At 36.5% G+C, this 25,054-nt stretch overlaps 1 protein-coding gene across 1 annotated transcript; it reads left to right on the forward strand.

Annotated features, from left to right (window-relative positions):
* The first annotated feature begins 13,881 nt into the window (after positions 1-13,881).
* Positions 13,882-14,211, forward strand: LOC133049952 (keratin-associated protein 6-1-like). Its single transcript, XM_061134035.1, has one exon. The coding sequence runs from the start codon at positions 13,882-13,884 to the stop codon at positions 14,209-14,211; it is 330 nt and encodes a 109-aa protein (XP_060990018.1).
* The last annotated feature ends 10,843 nt before the right edge of the window (positions 14,212-25,054 follow it).

Genomic DNA, 25,054 nt, shown 5'->3' on the forward strand with positions numbered 1-25,054 from the left:
GGACTTAACTATAGTTGAGTTCTCTTTATCAACTCAACATTTCTATGAACACCATTATCAGATGAAATAAGTAGTAGCCAGTGTTAACCTAGTGCCTACAATGTGCCAGACACTGCTCTGAATGCCTGATACATACCAGCTAAGTTGATTCTCAAAATTGCTGTGTGGGGTAGGTATTACTTATCATCCCATTTGCAAATGGAAAACAGAGGCACACAGTTACACTGGTCACTCAACTATAAGTGTTAGTTGTGGGTCTTTGCAGACCCATAGAATGTAGCCTGCCAGGTTCCTCTGTCCATGGCATTTTCTAGGCAAGAATACTGGAGTGGGTTGCCATTTCCTCCTCCAGGTCACCCAGCTATAAGTGATGGAAATAATATTTCAATCTGGAGAGCTGATTCCAAAAGTTTTAGTTTTATCTATTAGGCTCTGCTGACATCTGTGAAGTCATCTTGCTAAGAACACAAGTTTAGAGGGCTTTTTTACTTAATCCACGGGGTCACAAAGAGTTGGACATGACTGAGTGACTGAACTGAACTGAACTTTACTTAATCACTCAGCTCAGATTATTCATTGCATACAAAAATATATATGTCATAATTAATGTTTCTCATAGTCTAAGCAAGTTTACCAAGAACTCCTAGTCTACTAGCATCATGAAAGGTACCTCTGCCAGTATCACTGTTTTAAATAAAATAAAATATCTATATTCACCTTTGAATCAAAACACAAATATTACAAATATGTTGAAATTTGAAGGAAACCCTTTCATGAAAATGCAACTTTATAAGTGAAATCACATAATTTTTTGTTTTCTGGTGATAGATTCAAGATATGACTTTAAAACTATGGAAAACATTTAAAATATAGAATTCAAAGTATAGAGTCATAAGAAGAAATATTAATGTAAGTGAGAAAGAGAAGTCCAGTTTTCTCAGACCTGGTGACCCGGAATTTCAAGCTACCGTAACTACAGTATTGGGTTTTTGTCAATCATCACATGAAGCTGAGTGATACCTTTTGGCTTTTTCATAGTAAGCCATCTCTTACATGAAAATAAGGAGAATTTCTAAAGGAAAAAAAAAGTTTGGAGCAGCAGATAGAAAAACTCAAGGTTAAGGTAGCTTATCATGATGTATTGAACGCCATCAAAAGAATATATAATCATTGATTGTCTGGGAGAGGTTAGAATATTTACTCAAAATGCTATTTATTGCCATAAATATTGGTTAGAAATGGATAATTTGAAGTCTTATATGAATAGAGTTTTGAATATGGGACAGTTTTTTCTTACTAATGGCTCACAAATGATTCAGGTGTGACTAAACATTAGCAAAGATCCTCAAGCCCGCTGAGGCCATGACTAAAAGCCAGGAATCAGCAAATCACTCAAACTGGTCCTGCAAATTAGCCAATAGCATTATGACTTGTGTAGTGGTTCTCATCCACACTAAGTATATAGAAAAGGCCCTCTACAGGGAAGTTGTCCGGACTGAAGTCACCTATGCTCCTTGTCTGTCCACGGAAAGCCTCAACACTAATATCATGTGTGGCTACTATGAAAACTACTATGGGGGCCATGGCTACGGAAGCTGTAGCTACGGAGGCCTTGGCTGTGGCTATGGGTGCGACTCTGGCTATGGCTCTGGCTTTGGCTACTACTATTGAGAACGCCGTGGAAGAGTCTCCCCCTCTGCACCTGGACATCAAGATTCACCAGTTCTGAACCCTATATATTCTGTGTCTTTCCCTGGATGATGATTATCTTGTATCATGGCAATCTAGTACGGTCTGTTGTTGCCCGACCATGTAACCTACAAATTCCCTGAATTTACTCCATTAAATGGGAGATGGTGAAATTCACATGCGACCTCAGATTTCTGCTTTTGTTAGGATGATGGTGTCAAGAAATTGCCTTGACATTCACGCTGGAGCTTGCTTCTCTGTTGACCTAATAAACTTGTTCAGTCTAAACAGAAACCCTGGTCACTATGGCAGTTATTTGATTTTCAGTATTTCTGATAGTGTTTGTGTTTCAGTTTTTAAGAAAGCCAACAATTACTTTCTTGGGGAGCTATTTTTCTCTTATTATTCTTAGGTTAGTTTCTTTATCAGTTCAAATATAAGTTGTCTTAAGAAAGTAACTTACTTTCTGTAGACTTCAGTTTCCTCCTCTGTTTCTGAGGGAATAAGGTAAGTTATGTCGGAAAACTCTTAACACAAAGCCAGGTATCACTTCTGTCCATTTTAAAGGTACAAGAGATATAACATTAAGAATAATTTAATAATGAATTGCATCTCAAACTAGCAATAGATTGTAAAAATATTTGGCAGGCATGGGGGACTATAATATTAAGATAAAAACACTATTTCAGATATGGGCTGAAAAGCTTCAACATCTCATAATGTCCTAATTAAAGATGCTGGCTTAGCTGGGGTAGGATCCACTTCCAAGTTCATGTTGCTGTTGGCAGTTGCTTTTAGCTGTAGAAATGAAAGGCTTATTTTCTTACTGGCTGTTGACCAGAGCCCCTTGCAGGATGTCTTCTAGAAGCTATTCTTGGCCACAAAAGACTGCCCATATTCCCTTCCCAAGTAAATTCCCAAACATGGGATGCTTGTTTACTCAAAGTCAGCAAGGAGGAAGAAGACTCCAGCAAGAGAGGTAACACAGTCTTGTGTAACACAATCACATAATCACACATAATAATATATACTTGCCATATTTTACTGTCTACAAATAAGTCACAGGTCTCATACTCACAGGGAGAGGATCACACAAAAATATTTACATCAAAAGGTAGGAATCAAAGGGGCAAGTTACCTACCACAGACTCAATGCTACACATTTTTCATACAAGAAATTAGGAAGTTGTTCATTTTCAGTGCTGTTTAACAATTCTTACAGTATTAAGATTTTCTTGTGCTTGAAAATTTGATAGAATTCTGAGACTTCATCTGACTCTGGCTTTTATGTAGGCTATTTTGTTAATAATATCCTCTTTTCCTTCCAAGGAAATTGGTACGTTTTTGATCTCTAAAATTCACAGTGTCCATTTTGGTAATTTGTATTTTGCTAGGAAATTATCCATTTCACCTTTTTTTCCAGATTTACAAAGTTCTGAAAAGTAGTTTCATATGGTGTTTCAAATTTCTTCCATTTTAATGTTCATTTTCTTTTGCTATTTATTTTGTATGTGATTTCTCTCTTTTTTCTTCAAGTTAGCAAGTAGTTTATAATTCTGTTAATTCTTTCCAATAACAGCACTTTGGCTGGTTATTTAAGTCACTTCTTATTCTCATTACTTTCTGTTTTTTGATCTATTTTTTCCTTTTCTGTTTTTTTTATTTCTCCTTTATGAAGTGTTCTGGCTGAAATATTGATTTTTCTTTTATTTTTAGTGATAAAGGTGTTTGGTGCTATGAAGTTTTCTTTAAACACTGCTTTAAATATTTCTCAAAGACTATTATGGATCATTTTCATTATTTAAAAATCTATAATTTCATTCATATTTCATCTTTTACCCCCCAAGTTTTCCTAATAGAAGATTTCTTATTTTCTAGGTTGTAAAAAACTCATTGTTTTCCCTATTGCTTGATTTTATTTTTAAAGGGATTTCCTATTCTTTCCTCTCCCCAGTAATTATGAGTTTTGTTGCATGAGGTAAAGAAGTATTCTTGCTTGTATTTCTACCCTACAAAAGATGCTAATTCTGTGTAATGTAATATTAAATATATGATCAATTATGGTGTTTGTTCCGTGGGCATTGGAAAAGAAGATTCACTTTATATTATGGGATGCAAAGATCAGTATATTATAAGCTTTACCTAGTTGATTATATTGTTTAGGCTTTACTTATTATTTCTACTTTATCTGTCTTGTTCTGAGGAAAGTCATCCATTATTAATGTGTTTTTATCTGCTTCTCCTAGATATAGTTAGATAGATAAATATAAATGATTCTTCATAAAGATAGTTTTTGTGTTTTTCATGTATTAAATAAAATACTCATAAGTTAAAAATATCTATTGCTTACTAGTGCTTTTAGAGAAAAATATTTGAAGTCAAGTTCCAAGTCTCTGTAATTTTCTTAAAGCAAAACAAGCAAGTAATTTTCTTAAGGTACTCATAAATATGCTGTGTAAATATTTAATAGAATTTACCACTGAAGATATCTATGCCTAAAGTTTATTTAGGGGAAATTTGTTTTTTAACTATGCATTCATTTTCTTTATTAGATAAAGTGCTACTCAAACCTGTATGCAGGCCAAGAAGCAACAGTTAGAGCTAGACATCAGCAGACTATTTCCAAATTGGAAAGGAAGTATATCAAGGCTGTTTATTGTCATGCTGCTTATTTAACTTGTATACAGAGTACATCATGAGAAATGCTGGGCTGGATGAAGCACAAGCTGGAATCAAGATTGACAGGAGAAATATCAATAACTTCAGAAATGCAGATGACATCACTCCTATGGCAGAAAACGAAGAGGAACTAAAGAACCTCTTGATAAAAGTGAAAGAGGAGAGTGAAAAAGCTGGCTGAAAACTTGACATTCAAAAAACTAAGATCATGACATCTGGTCCCATCACTTCATAGCACATAGATGGAGAAACAATGGAAACAGTGACAGACTTAATTTTCTTGGACTCCAAAATCACTGCAGATTGTGATTGCAGCCATGAAATTAAAAGACATTTGCTCCTTGGAAGAAAAGTTATGACCAACCTAGACAGCATATTAAAAAACAGAGACATTACTTTGTCAACAAAGGTCCATCTAGTCAAAGGTTTGATCTTTCCAGTAGTCATGTATGGATGTGAGAGTTGGAATGTAAAGAAAGCTCAGTGCCGAAGAATTGATGCTTTTGAACTGTGGTGTTGGAGAAGACTCTTGAGAGTATCTTGGACTGCAACAAGATCCAACCAGTCCATCCTAAAGGAGATCAGTTCTGGATGTTCACTGGAAGGACTGATGTTGAAGCTGAAACTCCAATAATTTGGCCACCTGATATGAAGAGCTGACTCTTTTTAAAAGACCCTGATGCTGGGAAAGATTGAAGGTGGGAGGAGAAGGGGACTACAGAGGATTAGATGGTTGGATGGCATCACCAACTCAATGGACTTTGAGTTTGAGTAGCCTCTGGGAGTTGGTGATGGACAGGGAAGCTTGGCATGCTGCAGTCCTTGGGGTTGCAAAGAGTCAGACACAACTGAGCAACTGAACTGAACTGATGTATGGAAGTGAGAGTTGGACTATAAAGAAAGTTGAGCACCAAAGAATTGATGCTTTTGAACTGTGGTGTTGGAGAAGACTCCTGAGAGTCCCTTGGACTGCAAGGAGATCCAACCAGTCAATCCTAAAGGAAATCAACCCTGAATATTCATTGGAAGGACTGATGCTGAAGCTGAAACTCCAATACTTTTGGCCACCTGATGCAAAGAACTGACTCATTGGGAAAATCCCTGGTGCTGGGAAAGATTGAAGGCAGGAGAAGGGGACGACAGAGGATGAGATGGTTGAATGGCATCACTGACTCTATGGACATGAGTTTGAGCAAGTTTTGGGAGTTCGTGATGGACAGGAAAGCCTGGTTTGCTGCAGTCCACGGGTTTGCAAAGAGTCAGACACGACTGAGCAACTGAACTGACTGACTCAGATTTACTGGAGTTGGTTTTGGTAATTGGTGTGTTTAAAGGAAATTTTTCCATTTCAACTGTGTTGTGAAATTACTGAACTAATGTCTATCATGTTATCCATTATGTTTGGAGCTTGTGGGATCTTAAAAAATGTTTATTCTTTCATTCTTCACACTCGTAATTTGTAATCTCTCACCTATATTCTTGATCAAACTCTAGAATTGGTCATTTTGACAGATCTGTTCAAACTACCAGCTTGAGGAATTACTGATTTTCTTTATAGTTTATCCATTTTATATTGAATTAGTTTTCCTGTGTCTTCATTTTACCTCTATTCTCTTACATTATACTTAAAAGTATTTATATTAAAATTTTCCCTTCCTATTTGCTTTTTAAAGAGGTTTGGAACACTGATGTTTTAAATGTCCTCTTCTTTTTACATAAATATTTATTATTCATTGGTAAGCCATACCTCTAGTTATTTAAAGGGAATCATTTCCAAATTAAGGAAGACTCTGTTCTCATGTACCTGACAGTCTCCTGTCCTCTGTCAACACATCTTGACAGTAAGGAAGATATATGGGGCATATTGCTATTCTCCTACTCCACCAAAAGACAGAGACTTGGCTGATGAAATTGCTTCTGCACTTTCAGGCAGCAATGTCAGGGAGCAGAGAGACAGTCAGTGACACAAGATGAGCCAAACAGACTGCAAACATAGCTGCAAAACTCTGAAAATTATTAATCATACTCCACAAGAACTTTGAGCTAACTGAAACAGAGTGGCTATCCTTTTTTTTATAAAAAAGATTTTAAAAAATCAAGATGATTTTAATAATAAAAAAATTATCTTGTACTATAGATAGTGAAAGGGCCCAACACCTCACACAAAACACACAATCAAATAAATCTACATAAATAATATATGTCAAAGTATTGTAGGTAGGGAAAACAGAGAAATTTGAACAAAAAAATCAGTTTAGACATTTTCCCAAAGGGAAGTGGTTAAGACTGATCTTCTGAGAGACCTGTATACAGGTCAAGAAGCAACAGATAGAATTGGACATGGAACAATGGACTGGTTGAAAATTGGGGAAGGAGTACATCAAAGTTGTATATTGTCTCCCTGTTTATTTAACTTATATGCAAAATATATCATGCAAAATGCCAGGCTAGATGAATCACAAACTGGAATCAAGATTGCTGGGAGAAATATCAACAACCTCAGATTCAGATGATACTACGCTAATGGCAGAAAGGGAAGAGAAACTAAAGAGCCTCTTGATGAGGGTGAAATAGGAAAATGAAAAAGCTGGATTAAAACTCAACATTAAAAAAACTGAGATCATGGAATCTGGTCCCATTCCTTCATGGCAAATAAATAGGTAAAAAGTGGAAGCAGTGACAGATTTTAAGTTCTTGGGTTCCAAAATCACTGCTGATAGGGACAGTAGCCACAAAGTTAAAAGAAACATACTTCTTGGAAGAAAAACTATGACAAACCTAGATAGCATATTAACAAGCAGAAACATCACTTTGCCAACAAAGGTCCGTTATAGTCAAAGCTGGGGCTTTCCCAGTAGTCACGTATGGTTGTGAGTGCTGGACCATAAGGAAGACTGAGTGCTGAAAAAGTGATATTTTTGAACTGCCCTGCTGGAGAAAACTCTTGAGAGTTTCTTGGACTACAAGGAGATCAAACTAGTCAATTATAAAGGAAATCAACCCTGAATATTCATTGGAAGGACTGATGCTGAAGCTGAAGCTGAAGCTCCAGTCTTTTGGCCACTTAATATGAAGGGCTGACTCATAGAAAAGACTCTGATGCTGTAAAAGACTGAGGGCAGAAGAGGGGGTGACAGAGGTTGAATGGCATCACCGACTCTAAGTACATGAGTTTGAGCAAGCTCTGGGAGATAGTGAAGGACAGAGAAGCCTGGCTTCCTGCAGTCCATGGGTCTCAATGAGTCAGACCTTAGTGACTGAACAACAAAAAATTTACATTGACTCATATAGTAGTAAGATAGATGAATATTTTTATAAATTGTTGGAAACTGGCAATTCAACAGAAAATTCTGATGTTGCATAATAGCTTATATTTGGTACTCATTTTTTAACACACACGATCATCCTTAATATAAAAAATGCGGGAGGTATACACGGATCCTCATAAGAGAACATCCTGAAAAGATAAGCATCTATAATTTCTCAGAAGAAACCAGAAGAGCAGTATCTTCCATAGCAGCATGGATGATAACAGATATGTCTACAGCTACCATAGCCATATCCATATCTACATCTCAGGTCGCCAAAGCCATAACCCAAATCACCATAATAGTTGCTGTAGAAGATCATGGTATGCGGAGAAGATTCAGTTGAAGAGAAGATTCAGTGTCACCAGTTTTAAGTTTATAATCTGCACAGTACCTTATTTACCAAATGAGTGCCACGTGCAATAAACCACAGGCATTGCTGGACTCACATATCAAGCTAAACTGGCATTAAAACTATCTCAAGAATTCCTCATAAACAACGTATCCAAGCCAAGACATCTGTAGTGTGTGTCATGATGCCTACCAATATATTGTATGCCTTTAGGGAGAGAGATTTGTGGCTTGATGTTTACTCTAGATTCCAAATTTAAACTGTTACTAGCTCCATGAGTTCATTTAACCCATGAAGTTTCAGGTTATTGAAAAGTTTATTTTAATTTGAGAACTAAATTAAAACCTTCTACCTGCATATATGTAGACCTGGAAACAAAAGGGTGGCTTTGAAGGGGAAGAGAAGGATAGGATTTTTGTAGGACAGATGATGGGGTGGCACAGTTCATTTGCACACATTGAAGAACTGTATTATAACTTTTACTGAGAAGCAATGTTATATACTACACTTTGGTTTATACTTGGCATAAATGGGTATCAATAATTTTATACATGACACAAAACCAAGGCAAGACCATGAAGGTTAACCTCTTTAACCCTGGAGATACAGGGAAGGATTAGAGAAGGACTTATTCCATTAGAAATTAGAGTTTAAAAATGATCCCAGAAACTCTCAAAGATTTATGGATGTGATGTGTCTCCTGATATACTGAAAAAGGCACATCTCTTTTGGTATTCTGCTGAAATGTACAACCTCAGCATAGGTATGAGGAAACTTTAGACAAACCCAAATTGGGAAATATTTTACTAAATATGACACTCTTATGGCAAAAAGTGAAGAACTAAAGAGCCTCTTGAAAGTGAAAGAGTAGAGTGAAAAAGTTGGCTGAAAACTCAACATTCAGAAAACTAAGATCATGGCATCCAGTCCCATCACTTCATGAAAATAGATGGGAAAACAATGGAAACAGTGACAGACTTTATTTTGGGGCTCCAAAATCACTGCAGATGGTGACAGCAGCCATGAAATTAAAAGACACTTGCTCCTTGGAAGAAAAGCTATGGCCAACCTAGATACCATATTAAAAAGCAGAGACATCACTTTGCCAACAAAGATCTGTCTAGTCAAAGCTATGGTTTTTCCAGTAGTCATGTATGGATGTGAGAGTTGAACTATAAAGAAAGCTGAGTGCTGAAGAGCTGATGCTTTTGAACTGTGGTGTTGGAGAAGACTTGAGAGTCCCGTGGACTGCAAGGAGATCAAATCAGTCCACCCTAAAGGAAATCAGTCCTGGGTGTTCATTGGAAGGACTGATGTTGAAGCTGAAACTCCAATACTTTGCCCACCTGATGTGAAGAAATCACTCATTGGAAAAGACCCTGATGCTGGGAAAGATTGAAAGCAGGAGGAGAAGGGGATGACAGAGGATGAGATGGTTGGATGGCATCACTGACTCAATGGACATGAGTTTGAGCAAGCTTGGGAGTTGGTAATGGACAGGGAGGCTTCTCGGGCTGTAGTCCATGGGATCACAGAGTCAGACACTACTGAGCAACTGAACTGAATTGAACTACTAAATATCCAACTCTTTAAAACTTTAAAGGACATAAAACTGAAGGAAAGATGGAGTGCCTCTCACTTATTGGAAAAGACTGAACATATTTGGGAGCAAAGACAATGTGAATTGGATCCTGGAACCTAAAAAAAAAAATATATGTTATGAAATAAATGATGAAGTAAGAATCTATAGTTAAGAGTTTTGTACAAAATTAATTTATTTGGCTTGATAATTGCATTATGGTTATAAAAGATATTAGGGGACATTGAGTAATAGATATATGAGATTTTTTTTGTAGGTTTAAGTAACTTTTTATAAATCTAAAATTATTTCAATTAAGAAGTTCAAAAGGAATATAAAAGTACTCTTTCCGTTTCATTTATTTGATCATTTATGACTTCTTTCATGCATCAAACTTTGTTAAGTACCAGTCATATACTGGACACTATTAAGGATGGGGCAGTGAACATACCAGATAAAGTCAATATTTTTATGGAGCATATAATCTAGATTAACCCAGATCAGGAAATTCAAGACAGACAAAGATATAGGAAATGAATGAGTTAATTTCTGATAGTGATGGGTTTATGTAAACACTAAACCACTGTCAGTTATAGAGAATTTAAAGACTTATTTGTAAGGGATGTCTTCAAACTGAGTACTCAGAAAAATCTTCTCCAGGAGAAGAGAGAATGCAAAGTCATTCTGACTGTTACTTCAAGAACTGGAGAGTGGAAAACCTAAAGTGGAAACAAGGTGGGTCTGTTTGAAAGACTGAAGAGCCACTCATAGAAGTGTGAATTTTTAATGGAGAGGAAAGGGGTTACCAGATGAACTGATGGATGTGGTCATAGCTTTTACGTGTTGGATTATGTTAGCTATGTTTCCCAAGATGTATCCAGGTGTAGCACATAAGAGTGCAAGCAAATCAGTTAAATTTGAATGTCACATAAACAAATTATTTTTAGTATAAGTATCCCTCTTGCACTCTTTGGGAAATTCAATCTTCTGAATTTCAGATTTGAAATTAAATATTTTGAAATTGAAATCTAATTGCATGTCTGGTATCTAGCAATCCCAATGTGGAACACTTACAGGATTTTGGTAAAGGAGAATTAGATCTAATTTGTGCCATGCGTGCTATGAGATGGAGAAGAAATTAGGCTGGGGAGTGTAGAGAATGATGAATGCAATTTGTCTTAAATTTCTAATCACTATTCATCTATGAAAATAGCAGTGTTAATTTGAAGATATATGGAATAACATTGGAAATATATATGAAAATTATATATGAAGTAATAAGACTGAAAATGGAATTGAAATTGATTGAACAAAAGAATGCACCTAAAGTGCTCCAATTAAACAGGATTTAGGTAGAGACTAGAGATTATATGAGTGGTTTGAACACATCTCTGGGAACTCTAAGATTCGAGGGCAAAATCTGAGCAGACTAAAGAGAGGATACTGAGAAGCAGCAGCTGCTGAGGTGGGAAATGAACCAAAGCTGTGTGCATAGGGTGAAGCTAAAGGTTGGAGATTTTAGGAATAAAAAAAAGAGGTTGGTGGAACTAAATGTACTCAGAAGCTGGGGAAAATGAACACTTGACCTCTGTATTTGACAAGACTCAGTGATTTTTGTTTGCTTATTTTGTATTTGGCCATGCCACATGGCATATGGGATCTAAGTTTCCCTACCGGGGATGGAACCCATACCCTCTGCAGTGGAAGCATTGAGTCTTAACCACTGGACCACCAGGGAAGTCTTGATTGTCTCTGCAGGAGCATTTCAGTAGAGTAGTGGAGGCCAAAGGCCAAAAATTATGATTGAAGTGTTAAAGAGATACTAAAATGCCTCCACGGAAGTATACATATGACATTTTGCTGTCATATGTATAAGCAGAATATGGCAATAAAGATTACTTTGAAGGGTATTAAGGGTGAAATAAGACTTGCTTTATTTTTTGGAATATATTTGAGAATTGAGCATATCCAGAACAACACACCAGAAAAGAATGGGAGAAAAAAGTGATGCTGTGCAAAGCTCACACCGATATGATCACAGAGGGCAACTCAATTAGGGAGAAGCAAATTAATTCCTGAAAATAAATAATAGGAGAAAAAAATCTAGTAAATGTTGTAATTAGGAATATTGTGTTGTAAAAAAATAACATATTCTATATATTAAAATCAGAAACACAAAACTACAGGTTACTTGTATTTTTTTTAAAAATTAACTTATAAAATTATGGCTTACCAAAATTAGTCACTGTTCTAAGGACTGAAATATCTTTGAAGACTAATTGTTCTGTTATTTCAACTAGTTTTTACTAAAAAATTAAGTTATTGTCTGACTGATTTTGCACTGTGGAAGCTGAAGCTATTGCTAGTTTCTATATGAGAAATTGAAGATGTCCTCTGCTTACAATATCTCAATCCAGTAGATAGTGAATTAAGGGTCACAATAGCATATTTATGTTACGAAAATGCACCTAACAAGAAACACATGGAAAATAGATTCAAAAACACATGATGGAAGAACAGTTGAATGCTCTAAAGATCTGATCTCCAGAATGAAAATACTTTTGTGTTTCATTAAGATGCTATGTTCTCTTGACCCATTTGCATAGTTATGATGTTAGATGAATCAGGTAACTTAACAAAATCTATGTCCATGTTGTGATGATCCCCAGAAAGAGTTGACTGAAGTGCAGAGGATGTCTGAATTCTTAAACCATATTCACTGCAATGTAAACCAGTCCCAAATTTTACTCTCTAATTCCTATCTAAGGTTACCTGAAAAGATAGTCACTCAGTGGTATTTGACTCATCACAACCCATGAACTGTGGCCCAACAGGCTTCTCTGTCCATGGGATTGCCCAGGCAAGAATACTGGAGTAGGTTGCCATTTCCTTCTCCAGGGCATCTTACCAGCCCAGGGATCGAACCCAGGTCTCCTGCATTGTAGGCATATTCTTTACCATTTGAGTCATTAAGGAAGCCCATGGTTACCTGAAGGTACCTATAAAAATAATGTTTTGAAGAAGAATTATCACTATATATCAGAAATTCTTGTGATGTACAAATAAAGCTGCTTTCTCACAAGGATTTTCTTAAAGACACAGAAATACACTTTTTATCTATAACCCTACTACTATTTTTCTTTGGCTACCCAAAAGGATGAGTTATCACAGCCATTTGAATGAAGACAAGTTGTAATTCAAGGGCTATGCAAGAGAGCTCAGTATAGCAGGCTACAAAGCTTTTGATTTGATGTATTGAGGCTTAACTCCAATACTTTGGCCACCTTATGTGAAGAATTGACTCATTTGAAAAGACCCTGATGCTGGGAAAGATTGAAGGCGGGAGGAGGAGTGAACGATGGAGGATGAGATGGTTGGATGGCATCATGGACTCAATGGACATGAGTTTGAGTAAACTCCTGGAGTTGGTGATGGACAGGGAGGCCTGGCGTGCTGCAGTGCATGGGGTCACAGAGTCAGACACAGCTGAGCGACTGAATTGACTGAACTGACTGATTGAGAAAGGAATACTTCTCTAGTTTATTATTAACACAAACATGAAAGTTGAAAAGTCACTTAAAAATTAACTAATTACTTAGGGGGAAAAGGAAAATGTAGAAATTGGGTTCCAGAGAACTACTTCTATTATGTTCTTCACTAGAAGTTGAACATAAATAAAATTTACACTCATCGATACATAAGAAAGTAGAAGGCATTTTTTTCAGAACTGATTCCCTAACATTTTAATAAGTAAAATAATCAACTTTGTGGACATGAAAGATCCATTATGATTTTGCTTAGAAAAGACACTGAATTCCTGAAAAAAAGCAACAATTTAGATCACAATTTAAGATTCAAAGGAATTTTTTGGGTATAAAATGTTACAAATTAAGAACCCTAGGGATCCAAGAACTAACATATCTTCTTTTTATGATATAAGGAATGGTTCTAAGAAGTTAAAATGAACATGTAATCTGGGGTAGGACTGTGTAGGTGTGAGTTTATGTCTCCTCTAATTTAAATGCTCAATTAAATAAAAGGAATCCAAACTGAGATGTCAACACAGCAAAGCTGCTGAATTTCTCTGAGGTTTCATGTTTGGTTGTGAACAACAAACTAATTAGATCAGTCATAAAGCTAGCCAGTGGCATGAAGGTGTGGTTGGTCACACCCACACTGAGGGCGTATAAAAGGCCCTCTGCAGGGAGAACTCTCCACACTCAAGTGACACTTCTCTCCTTCTCTACTCGAGAACAACCTCAACAACCAACAGCATGTGTGGCTACTATGGAAACTACTATGGCGGCCTGGGCTGTGGAAGCTACGGCTACGGAGGCCTGGCCTGTGGCTATGGCTCCTGCTATGGGTCTGGCTTCCGCAGGCTGGGCTGTGGCTACGGCTATGGCGCCCGCTCTCTCTGCGGAAGTGGCTACGGCTATGGCGCCCGCTCTCTCTGTGGAAGTGGCTACGGCTATGGCGTCCGCTCTCTCTGTGGAAGTGGCTACGGCTATGGCGCCCGCTCTCTCTGTGGAAGTGGCTACGGCTATGGCGCCCGCTCTCTCTGCGGAAGTGGCTACGGATGCGGCTCTGGCTACTACTATTGAGGACGCCACGGAAGACTCTCATCCTCTACACCTGGACACCAGGATTCACCAGCTCTGAAGCCCTCATGTTCTGTGCCTTTCCCCTGGGTGATGGTTATCCCACAGCAAGGAAATTTAGTGTGGACTGTTCCTAGCCAACCTTCTAACCTACATTCTCTGAATTTACATCAGTAAGTGACATAAAGTGAAATCCACCTTGACCTCAGAGTTTCATCAAGACGGTGATACCATAGTAACTGACTTGATGCCTTCCATGCTGTCTTTGTCCTAACCTAATAAACTTGTCCGATGCAAACAGCAATTCTGGTTTTTATGTCAGTTATTTGATATCCAATATTACTTACAGACACTTTTGGGCAGAATTTTATTCCTTGTGTTTGTACAGCTGAGGGGCTCAACATTGACTCTTGGTGGGAGGCCTTTGCCGCCTGGCTGTTGGAGGCCAGCCTTGGCTTCAGGAGGCTGGCTGTAGCTCCCTGCCATATGTGTTGTGTTTTATGCTTAGTCGCTCAGTCACGTCTGACTCTTTGTGGCCCAACAGCCTTGTCTGTCCATGGGGATTCTCCAGGCAAGAATATTGGAGTGGGTTGCCATACCCTCCTCCAGGGGATCTTCTCAACCCAGGGATTGAACCCAGATCTCCTGCATTTCAGGCAGATTCTTCACTGTCTGAGCCTCCTCCTTGCCATATTGGTTCCAAATATGGCTGTGTGCCTTCTCAAGGCTTGGAAAGATGAGAAAGTTACTCTAGCAAGACGGGTTCTACAGTGCCATACAATTTTATGTGTCAGAAACACACACACATGATCACATGCATTTTATTAAGTTGTTTGTTATATTTCATTGTTAGAAGTAAATAACAAGTCCTGTCCATTCTCAAGAGGAGGGCATGAGTAAGGCATTGATAACAAAAGGTACATTTGTAGGCAACTCAATAGTCTGTCTATCACTGATATCAATGGAAATTTCCTTAATTTTCAGTGCTGTCAAACAATTTATAGAATATAAAGTTATTTTATCTCTGAAGATTTGGTAGAATTTGCCCCAAATAATTATCTGAATCTAGAATAATTTGTGTCAGTCAGTTCAGTCGCTCAGTTGTGTCCGACTCTTTGTGACCCCATGGACTGCAGCACGCCGGGCCTCCCTGTCCATCACCAACTCTCAGAGTTTACTCAAACTCATGTCCATTGAGTTGGTGATACTATCCAACCATCTCATCCTCTGTAGCCCCCTTCTCCTCCTGCCTTCAATCTTTCCCAGCATCAGGGTCTTTCCTAATGAGTCAGTTCTTCGCATCAGGTGGCCAAAGTATTGGAGTTTCAGCTCCAGCATCAGTCCTTCCAATGAATATTCAGGGCTGATTTCATTTAGAATGGACTGCTTAGATCTCCTTGCAGTCCAACTGACTGTCAAGAGTCTTCTCCAACACCACAGTTCAAAAGCATCAATTCTTCGGCTCTCACTTTTCTTTATAGTCCAACTCTCACATCCATACATGACTACTGGGAAAACCAATGACTACACTTTGACTACATGGACCTTTGTTGCAAAGTAATGTTTCTGCTTTTTAATATGCTGTCTAGGTAGGTCATAATTTATGTAGTATTTACATAATGCTTATTTTTTGTTTGTTTCTTCCATGACACTCAGTTTCTTTATAATTTCTGAATGTAATGGTGTCAAGTTTGGTATTTTGTATTCCCCTTGGAAATTATCCATTGTATCTAAGTTTTCAAATTTATATGCATAAAGATGCATATTATTTTTAAAACTCCTTGTTTCATTCTTTTATTCTTATTTTGCATATGCTTTTTTCTTCATAGTGTTCAGTACTTTGAAACATTTTATAGTATACTTTTTTAATAGTGTTTAGTACTATGGATTTTTTTCTAATTACCACTAGAAATTTTCTTGCAGATTCTGCTAGTTACTGTTATCATTATCATTTTTTATTTTGAAATTCTATAATCTCAGATTATATTTCTCTTCTGCCTGAGAGTTTTTTAATCAACAATTTACTCTCCAAGTATAAATAGCACTGCAAATTTCTCTCTGCATTGCAGTCAGAAAATGTTTTCTGCAGTATTTTTATATTTAAAATGTACTAACTTTCTTTACAATCAATTTTTGGTATTTTTTGTGGAAGTTTGAGAAGAAGCTTTATTTTCCATCATCAGTATATAGATGAATATGCATCCATTGAAGCTACCTTGTTAATTAAATTTTTAGGTCTTCTTTTTTTTCAATCAGTTTTTTTTTTTTTTTACTATTTTATCTGTCTGTTCTGAGAGTGATAAGTTAAAGTTGTTCATCATTATTACTGTGAATCTCTCTAAGTCACTATCTCTCCTTGATAGATAGCTAGACCAATATATATGCATTTTTCTTAAAGATGGTTTCTGTTTTTAGCACATAAGTAAAATACTCAGATGTGTAATATATCTCTTGTTAGGTTATTGCTTTGGGGGAAAACACTGGAGTTGAAAATAAATCTCACTATGCTACTCCTCTGCCAAAAGACACACAGTACATGGACTGGTGGAATTCTTTCTGTACTTACAGGCAGCAATGGCAGGGACCAATGGAACCACCTGCCACACAAGATAAACTAAACAGACCAAAATAACTTTGCAATAACTCTGAATGTTATGAATCAGCTCACAACATCCATGTGCTAACCTGAACAGGATGAGTTCAAGTACATGATGTCAATGAGGAAAAGAACTAGCAATAATATAAACTTTAGAAGAAAGATGAGATCTTCCCAGAGGCATATTCAAGTACAAAATAGAAAGAAAGAAGGAGGGCTTCCCTGGTGGCTCAGTGGTAAAGAATCTGCCTGCCAGTGCAAGAGAAACGGGCTCAATTCCTGGTCTGGGCGTATCCCACATGCCACGGAGCAGCTAGGTTCATGTGCCACAACTATAGAGCCTGTGCTCTAGAGCCTGGGAACTGCAACTACTAAGTCCATGTGCTTCAACTACTGCCCTGTAGACTGTGCTCCAGGATAAGAGAAGCCACTGCAAACAGACTAATGGAGACCGCCATGTTCACTATTATTACTGCGAATTTATCACTGCAGGGAAGACTAGCCACAACTAGAGAGTAGCCAGTGCAGCGACAAAGACCCAGCACAGTCAAAAATAAATACATAAAGTTATGTTAAAAAAGGAAAGAATGAGATACTAAAGAAATAACATGAAGTGGCAATGTCAGGGAATGTTTGACGGGAGGATTCCTACGTGCTGTCTCTCAGGAGTCCTTTGTCCCTCTTCAAGCGGAACAGCACGCTGCTCTCAGGGACTGAGGTCATTGTGTGAGGCAAGCATGAGTCTCCTTTAGTAAACATTTTTCTTAGGACAAAACAGCTTAATCTCCTTCCCCTTGTTTGAGATATAGATTGTCTCCTGACCTTGTGACTAATGTTACCCCTTGTTCCCTTGGTAACGGTTGCTGTACATTTGGTTTTCTGATCTCTATCATTCCCGAAAGAAGTTTCTTGTACTGCAGCCTATATATACTCATAGAAAAATCATTAAGGCACCTTTGCTCCACCAGAGCTTAGGTCCCCGGGTCTTTTTTGTCTCTCTCTCTCTCTCTCTTTTTCTCTTTCACTTTCTTATCATCAACTCCATACCACAAGGTTCCGGTCCATTGAAGGACCCCAACAAATGGCGCCAAAGAACTGGGACACTGGTATACGTGGCATATCGGGCGGAATGACTCAGGGACCTATCGAGGTCGGTAAGTACTAAGGCATGGGTTAAACGGCTGGCCAGCCCCATTATTTTTCTACTTTACTTCACCATTTGTTTAAATTTCAGGGACTTCTGGCTTCACGGCAATGAATAGAGGCTTGCCTTCAAACAGTAGTTGAACATAATCCTTAGTTTCCTGATAAATGCAGTTCTGATTTAAAAATTTGGCTCCAAGTCAAAGAAAATGTTAAATGAGCAGCCAAACAAGAAAAAAATATTCCAATTGATCTCTAGCCCCTATGGGCTCTTATTAAAGCTATAATTCTGCCATTTCAAGGTACATTCTAGCCCTTCCAATATTCAGCAACAGATAGAACACTTATTACATAAATATAAATTAAATGATTAAACTTTACAAAAGGCCCAATTAAAACAATACAAAATATCTCAAAATTTTCTTACTAGCCCTGCCCCGGCTGCTCCAAATGCTTCTCCTCTGCCAACAGTCGCAACTCCAAAAGTCTCTCATTTATTGGAACCTAATGAAAAGTTATGCTAATTTTTAAACTAGATTAAAAGCTGCTATTTCCCATACTGTAATCAGAAAAAAAACCAAAAAACAGCTAAAAAAATTACTTGCTTATAAAAATGCAAATCAGAGATGTCAAAGAGCTATAGCTGCAATTTGTGAGACTAAGACTATTATTGATTATTTAAAAGCTTATTGCAATCTAAGATCAGAAACTCAAAAGATGCAAATACTGATTGGGGCAATGGCTACTACCTTTAAAAAGAGAAATGAAGGATGCTTTAATTGTAAAAATAAAAATCATTTAAAAAGGGACTGCCCTAAAAAGGCTAATAAAATACCAAAAAATTTGCCCTCGCTGCCATAAAAAAATGCACTGGGCCAAAAGTTGTAAATTTAAATTTGATATTGATGAAAAACCTATTCCAAAAAACTCCAAACAGGAACAAATTCTATCTTTTCTCTCAAACCCTCAACATCCGGCAGTACTGCCGTCTATATACCAGCCCTAAATGATTTTTTCCTTTACCCTCAAAACAGTCCCTACTAGAGTGCCTACCGAACCTTTTAGACCCCTGCCCCCACAAACTTCTGGTCTTTTGCTTGGCCGATCTAGTCTGACTTCTAAAGGAATTACTGTTCACCCTGGAATAATTGATTCAGATTATCAAGGAGAGATTCAAATTCTGATGTCATCTCAGATTCTATGGCAATTCAAAAAGGGGGACAAAATTGCTCAATTACTTCTTTTACCTTACATTTCTATTAATTCCTCTAATAATGTACGGACAGATGGGTTTGAAAGTACAGATCAAAAACAGTCTTTGTAGACATCATTAGTATCTGAGTATGCCCGACCAAATATAAATATCAAAATTAATGGTAAAAAATTTTCTGGTCTCCTCGACACGGGATCTGATATTACTATTATTTCCAAACATTTATGGCCGAAATCCTGGCCTGTACAAAAGGTCTCCTGCCAAATTACAAGAATTTCTCAAACTAAAATACAAGAAGTTTATCAAAGTGTTCAAATATACTCATGTGAGGGACCAGAAAGCCAACCTGCAACATTAAAACCTTATGTGATAAATGTACCCTTTAATCTAATAAAAAGAGACTTACTTATACAATGGCAAACTCAGATATGCATTCCACATTTTTCCTAGGGGCCACTGCTCCTTTAACAAACAAAACAATTATTAAAATAACTAAAAAAAATTATGAGCCTATTTAGACAAAGCAATGGCCCCTTACAAAAAAAAAATTACAAGCTACTAAAAAACTTATAAACACACAATTAAAATTGAAACATATTAAAAAATCTTGCTCTTTTTTGCAACCAAAGATCCCATCACCTATTACTATTCCTCAAAATTGACACATTATTATTACTGATTCACAAGATTGCTTTTTAAATATACCTTTACACCCTTTAGACCGGGAGAGATTCACTTTCTCTCTCCCTTATCCTAATCATATCGGGCCTCATAAAAGATTTCAATAGACTATGTTACCTCAAGGTATGCTTAACAGTCCTGCTACTGCTGCTGCTACGTCACTTCGGTCGTGTCCTGCTCCATGCGACCCCATGGATGGCAGCCCGCCAGGCTCCCCCGTCCCTGGGATTCTCCAGACAAGAGTACTGAAACAGGGTGCCATTGCCGTCTCCATAACAGTCCTAGTATTTGTCAAAATGTTGTAGCCAAGGCTTTACTTCCTATGTGACAACAATTCCCTCATGCATATGTCATTAATAATATACCATAGCTACAAAAAAAAAATGATATTTTTGACACTGAATGGCTATTATATTCTTTAGACTCCGGAGGAAACTGATGAAAATAAAATATTTTTTGAAATTGCAAAACCGGTTCTTCTTGCACGTGCAGTTAGGAAAAGGTTAACTTGTTAAAAATATTTTTTTTGAGCTCCAGTTCTGCCTGAGAAACAAAAATAGGCCTAAAAAAGAACCTTAAGTTAACTCTTATCATGTCCTTCGGATACACAGCCCACTCTATCTAAGACTCCAGCCATTAACAAATTGGTGGAGCTCAAAATAAATAAATAAAACAAAAGGATATTTTAAATTTCAAACAGAGAACTATGCCTATGTATCTAAAATTATCTATGTCTCAATGTATGTCTTTGTTTTTAGATAGTGTGGAGTTAATGAGCTCTATTTAGATTCAGCTTTACATAAACTGAAGGGTATTCAATGTTGGGTATAATGTTTATTTAAATTTGAATGTGATTTAAATATAATTATTTGTTAATCTAATTGGGACATGTCTTGAGTCATCAACATTATATAATACTTTTATTATGCCTTGGTTTAAGGTAAACTAAGTTTGTCAACAAAAGGGTAACTCTTTATATATATATATATATATATATATATATACACAAATATATAGATGAGATAAAAACTTTTAGATAAGCTCTATTAGAAATAATCATATTTTTGATAGAATGATCTATTATCTATAATCTGGAGCCATCTCTTGGGATTGGAGTGACTTAGGTTTCTAGAGTTGTGCTGAACTAAGTAGTAGAAGTTTGTTAAATGGCTGGGTCATTTCCAAATAAAGTAGGAATTTGAAGCGTTAATTGTTAAACATTGGCTTACTCTTAAAAGGGGTTTCTCTTGCAGAAGAGCTGAAGAGATTTTGAACTGTTAATGAATATAAATATATATTTATATATGAATGGATATATATATAATATAATATGATTTGAGAAATATGTTCAACGGTCTATAAAATGCTAACATACAAGACATTTCATGGTTGCTATAGAAAAGTAAAATATATGCTTTTAATAGAAAGATATAAAAAATGGCAAATAAAATGATGAATACAAAAATATTTTTTTAATTGTTGAAACATTTATTATAAAATAAAGTGGTATTTACATAAACTTTACTAGACTAGTTTTTCATTGTCGTTCTAGCTACAGCAAATGTTCTTTCTCCAAATTAAACCAAATTGGAAACAAGAGAAAAATTCTAGGAAAACAATATTTAATAGAATTAACTTTGGTCAGCAGATACATTCAGACTGCAAATATATTAGAAAATGCAGTTAAAATGCTTGAGTGGATCACAATGAAAACCACAAAGTATAGTATGTTTATTTAAAATAAACATTGGATTTGTTCATTATGCTATCATACTTTGTTTTGGCCTTTTAACTTTTAAAGATATTTAGTGCTAAAATTTTAAAAAGGCTTATGACAAATGAAGGAAAATTTTATGGCAAATTGATGTAACTCATTGTTCTGAACTTTCTTCCTCTTCCTTCTTACATGTCTCGATCAATACAAATTCTTCTTTTCTAGGGGCAACACCTCTCTAAGGTAAGACTACACAACATGTTATAACTCACCGATCAACTTACTTCACAATAATGAGAACACCTAATTCTATAAAAACAGACAATGACTCTGCCTATATTTCTAAGCAGCTCAAACAATTTTTACATTCATTCTCTATTAAACAGATTGCAGACATTCCTTATAGTCCACAAACACAAGACATGATTGGACAAACACATTACACACTGTAACTGCAAATAAAAAATTAAATAAGAGAAAATACACAGGAACACTTTCGTCTTCCTTGTCCAAAGCAAACTTTGCTAGATTCTGGTGTAATGTAGTCTTTAAGCCTATAACTATTGTTGGTATGACTATTTCTGTTCCCAATGTGTAAGATTCTTAAAACAGGGTGAAAAAAAAAAAAAAAAAAAGACACCATTTCCCAAATAGATTATTTGTTCCTAAGAATATCAGAAATGTAGAATGTTTGCCTTCTTTTCAGGTCTGTCTTAGAAGTGTAATCATCCTCTTTAACACACTGAACAGTGAGATTCAACAGTTGCTAAGCTGCATTTCTTTTTCAAAGACAAGGTCAAATATATTTGGATGTGAGCAACATTTCATTTGTCAAGTTGTTCTGCATCACCTTTTCAATAATTTCACTTAGGAAAAAATATTTGAATGGTTACTCCTAATGCTTTGCCCCAAATAACACAAACCACAGCCAAATACCAGTCCCAAACAGATTTCTGAATGATTTTTTTTCTTTTAGACTGAAATATTTCCTAAGAATGTTTTCATCGTTATCGCTTTCCTCTCTTTTTATAACTGTTGTTAATATAGCCTTATTTGTTTTAAAGTTTTTAAACTTACCACAAAGAGATGTTTTGACAAAAGCAAAAAACAAACAAACAAAAACGAAGTTTTGAAACATTATAGGACACTTCCTTTCCTTTGCCCATTTAATATCAAGACGGGTTAACTAATCAATAGAAATCTAAGAAACTAATCTTACAGGGAAAGGATATGCTTCTATTTCTCCAGATGGATCCAACAAGCTCACATGACTTCCTCTTCAGAAGATTCAACCTAAGGGGGCCCCCAGCATTCAGACTAGAGATGAAGCAGCAAAAAACCCAGGAAGAAAGAATTCCAATATAAGCCATGGCAACATTAAAAATTTCCAAAAAACGCCGCACTCGACGTCATCAACCTTATGATCTCACTACTTGGGGACAGATAAAAACCCTTACTAATTAAACTGAAAACCTGATTTCTCAACAGGGAATGCCTCAGAATCCGAAAAATATTTTTCTTTGCTATGCTTGCTTTGCTTGCTTTTGCTTCCCCCGCTCAGGCTGACTTGATTGATCACACTTACTGGGCTTATATACCTAACCCCCCTTTTTTATTGTAGGTTGTAAAATAGACAGATATAGAACCAATCATATCCACTAATGAGTCAACACATATGCCTCTTCCTTAGAACTTGGAGGGGCCCTCTCATCCTGAAAAAAAAGAAAAACTAATTAATATCGTTCTAGGTTATAAAGTCCTTCCTTTATGTATGGGCCCAGCAGAATTATGTATAAACTTTAGTCGACAAACTTGGGCTTTCATCCTGCCTCCAGAAAAGGATTTTCAGACACTACTTGGATTATTTACTGCCCTTTCTTTGTCAGTAAACCATGTTTAGAATTAGGGAAAGAACAAAGAACAACATGCCAAGGGTTTACTAATAAGAACTTTAAATATATTCCTGTTCACTGGGACAAATGTCAGGCCGAACCAGGAAAATTAATGTTTATAGCTAATCATACAATTATCAATTGGGGACCCCATAGTATGTGGTTATTGAACTGCTCAGATGATATTAACAATACTATGTATGATTATATTACTCAAGTAACATGGAAGGTTACTAATACTACAGTAGAACATTACCATGACAGAGGACTTCTTGGCTAGCTTGATGATGGAATGGCCCCCGCCTCGTCCTAAAATCACCCTTAATAAACAGATGGGGCCTAAACAATGGGACATCTGAAAACTTGCTGCATACACCGAAAAACTTGGGACTTGGACCAGACATTCCACGGGGACCAATCATAGCTATAGCAATTATTTCTTTCACTATAATCAATCATATTTTATACAAGCCTATGTTCCACTTCCTTTTGTTGTAGCTATAAAAAATTTACAATTCAATAAGACTATACGTTTTGTAACTTGCATAAATTGCAGATTATATACTTGTCTTAACTCCTCTATTTCCTTAAGATATGATTCTCTTTTAATTCTTTGATCTCGATGTAGTCTATGGTTACCAATAAATCTCCAATGGCCCTGAAAAGAAGGTCCCATGGCTGGACTTGCTTCCCGGTTGCTTACTAAATTGCTCTAGCGATGTAAACGATTCATTGGATGGCTGATGTTTGGCATTATAGGATTAATAACTATTTGCACCATTGTTGTCATCACTAGTGTTACTTTACAAACCTCAATTCAAACACATAATTTTATCCAAAATTGGACTAAAAATGCTCATACTATGTGGGCCACTCAGTCTCAAATAGATGAGGATATTCAAAAAGAAATACAGGAACTGAAAACAGCCATCGAATGGGTTGGAGATCAATTAACAGATGTACAAAAACAGGTGATGCTAAAATGTGACTGGAATTCTACTCAATTTTGTGTTACTCCTGTTCATTTTAATAACAGTGCCTACAACTGGGAACAAATCAAGTTTCATTTACAAAACATACATGATAATGCCTCTCTGAATGTACAATTATTACAAAAAGAAATATGTAAAACCTTTTCTAATAATCTGCCCTCTTCCACTAGTATGGGAACTTTAGCTATACAATTGGCTAATCAATTATCTGGGCTAGACCCACATAGATGGTTTCAAAGCCTTACTCATAGCATTGGGTCTAGAACTATAATTTTGGTGATTGTCTTAACAATTATATTTGTTGTCTACTGTTGCCTTCATGCAAAGATTGTCAAAACTAAACAAACTCTGATGGTCAGAACTCTTCTTACAAATATTATAAATAAATAAGGGGGGATTGTCAGGGAATGTTTGACGGGAGGATTCCTACGTGCTGTCTCTCAGGAGTCCTTTGTCCCTCTTCAAGCGGAACAGCACGCTGCTCCCAGGGACTGAGGTCATTGTGTGAGGCAAGCATGAGTCTCCTTTAGTAAACATTCTCCTTAGGACAAAACAGCTTAATCTCCTTCCCCTTACTTGAGATATAGATTGTCTCTTGACCTTGTGACTAATGTT

This window comes from Dama dama, chromosome 31 (assembly GCF_033118175.1).
Source record: "Dama dama isolate Ldn47 chromosome 31, ASM3311817v1, whole genome shotgun sequence".
In the NCBI taxonomy this organism is placed as follows: Eukaryota; Metazoa; Chordata; class Mammalia; order Artiodactyla; family Cervidae; genus Dama; species Dama dama.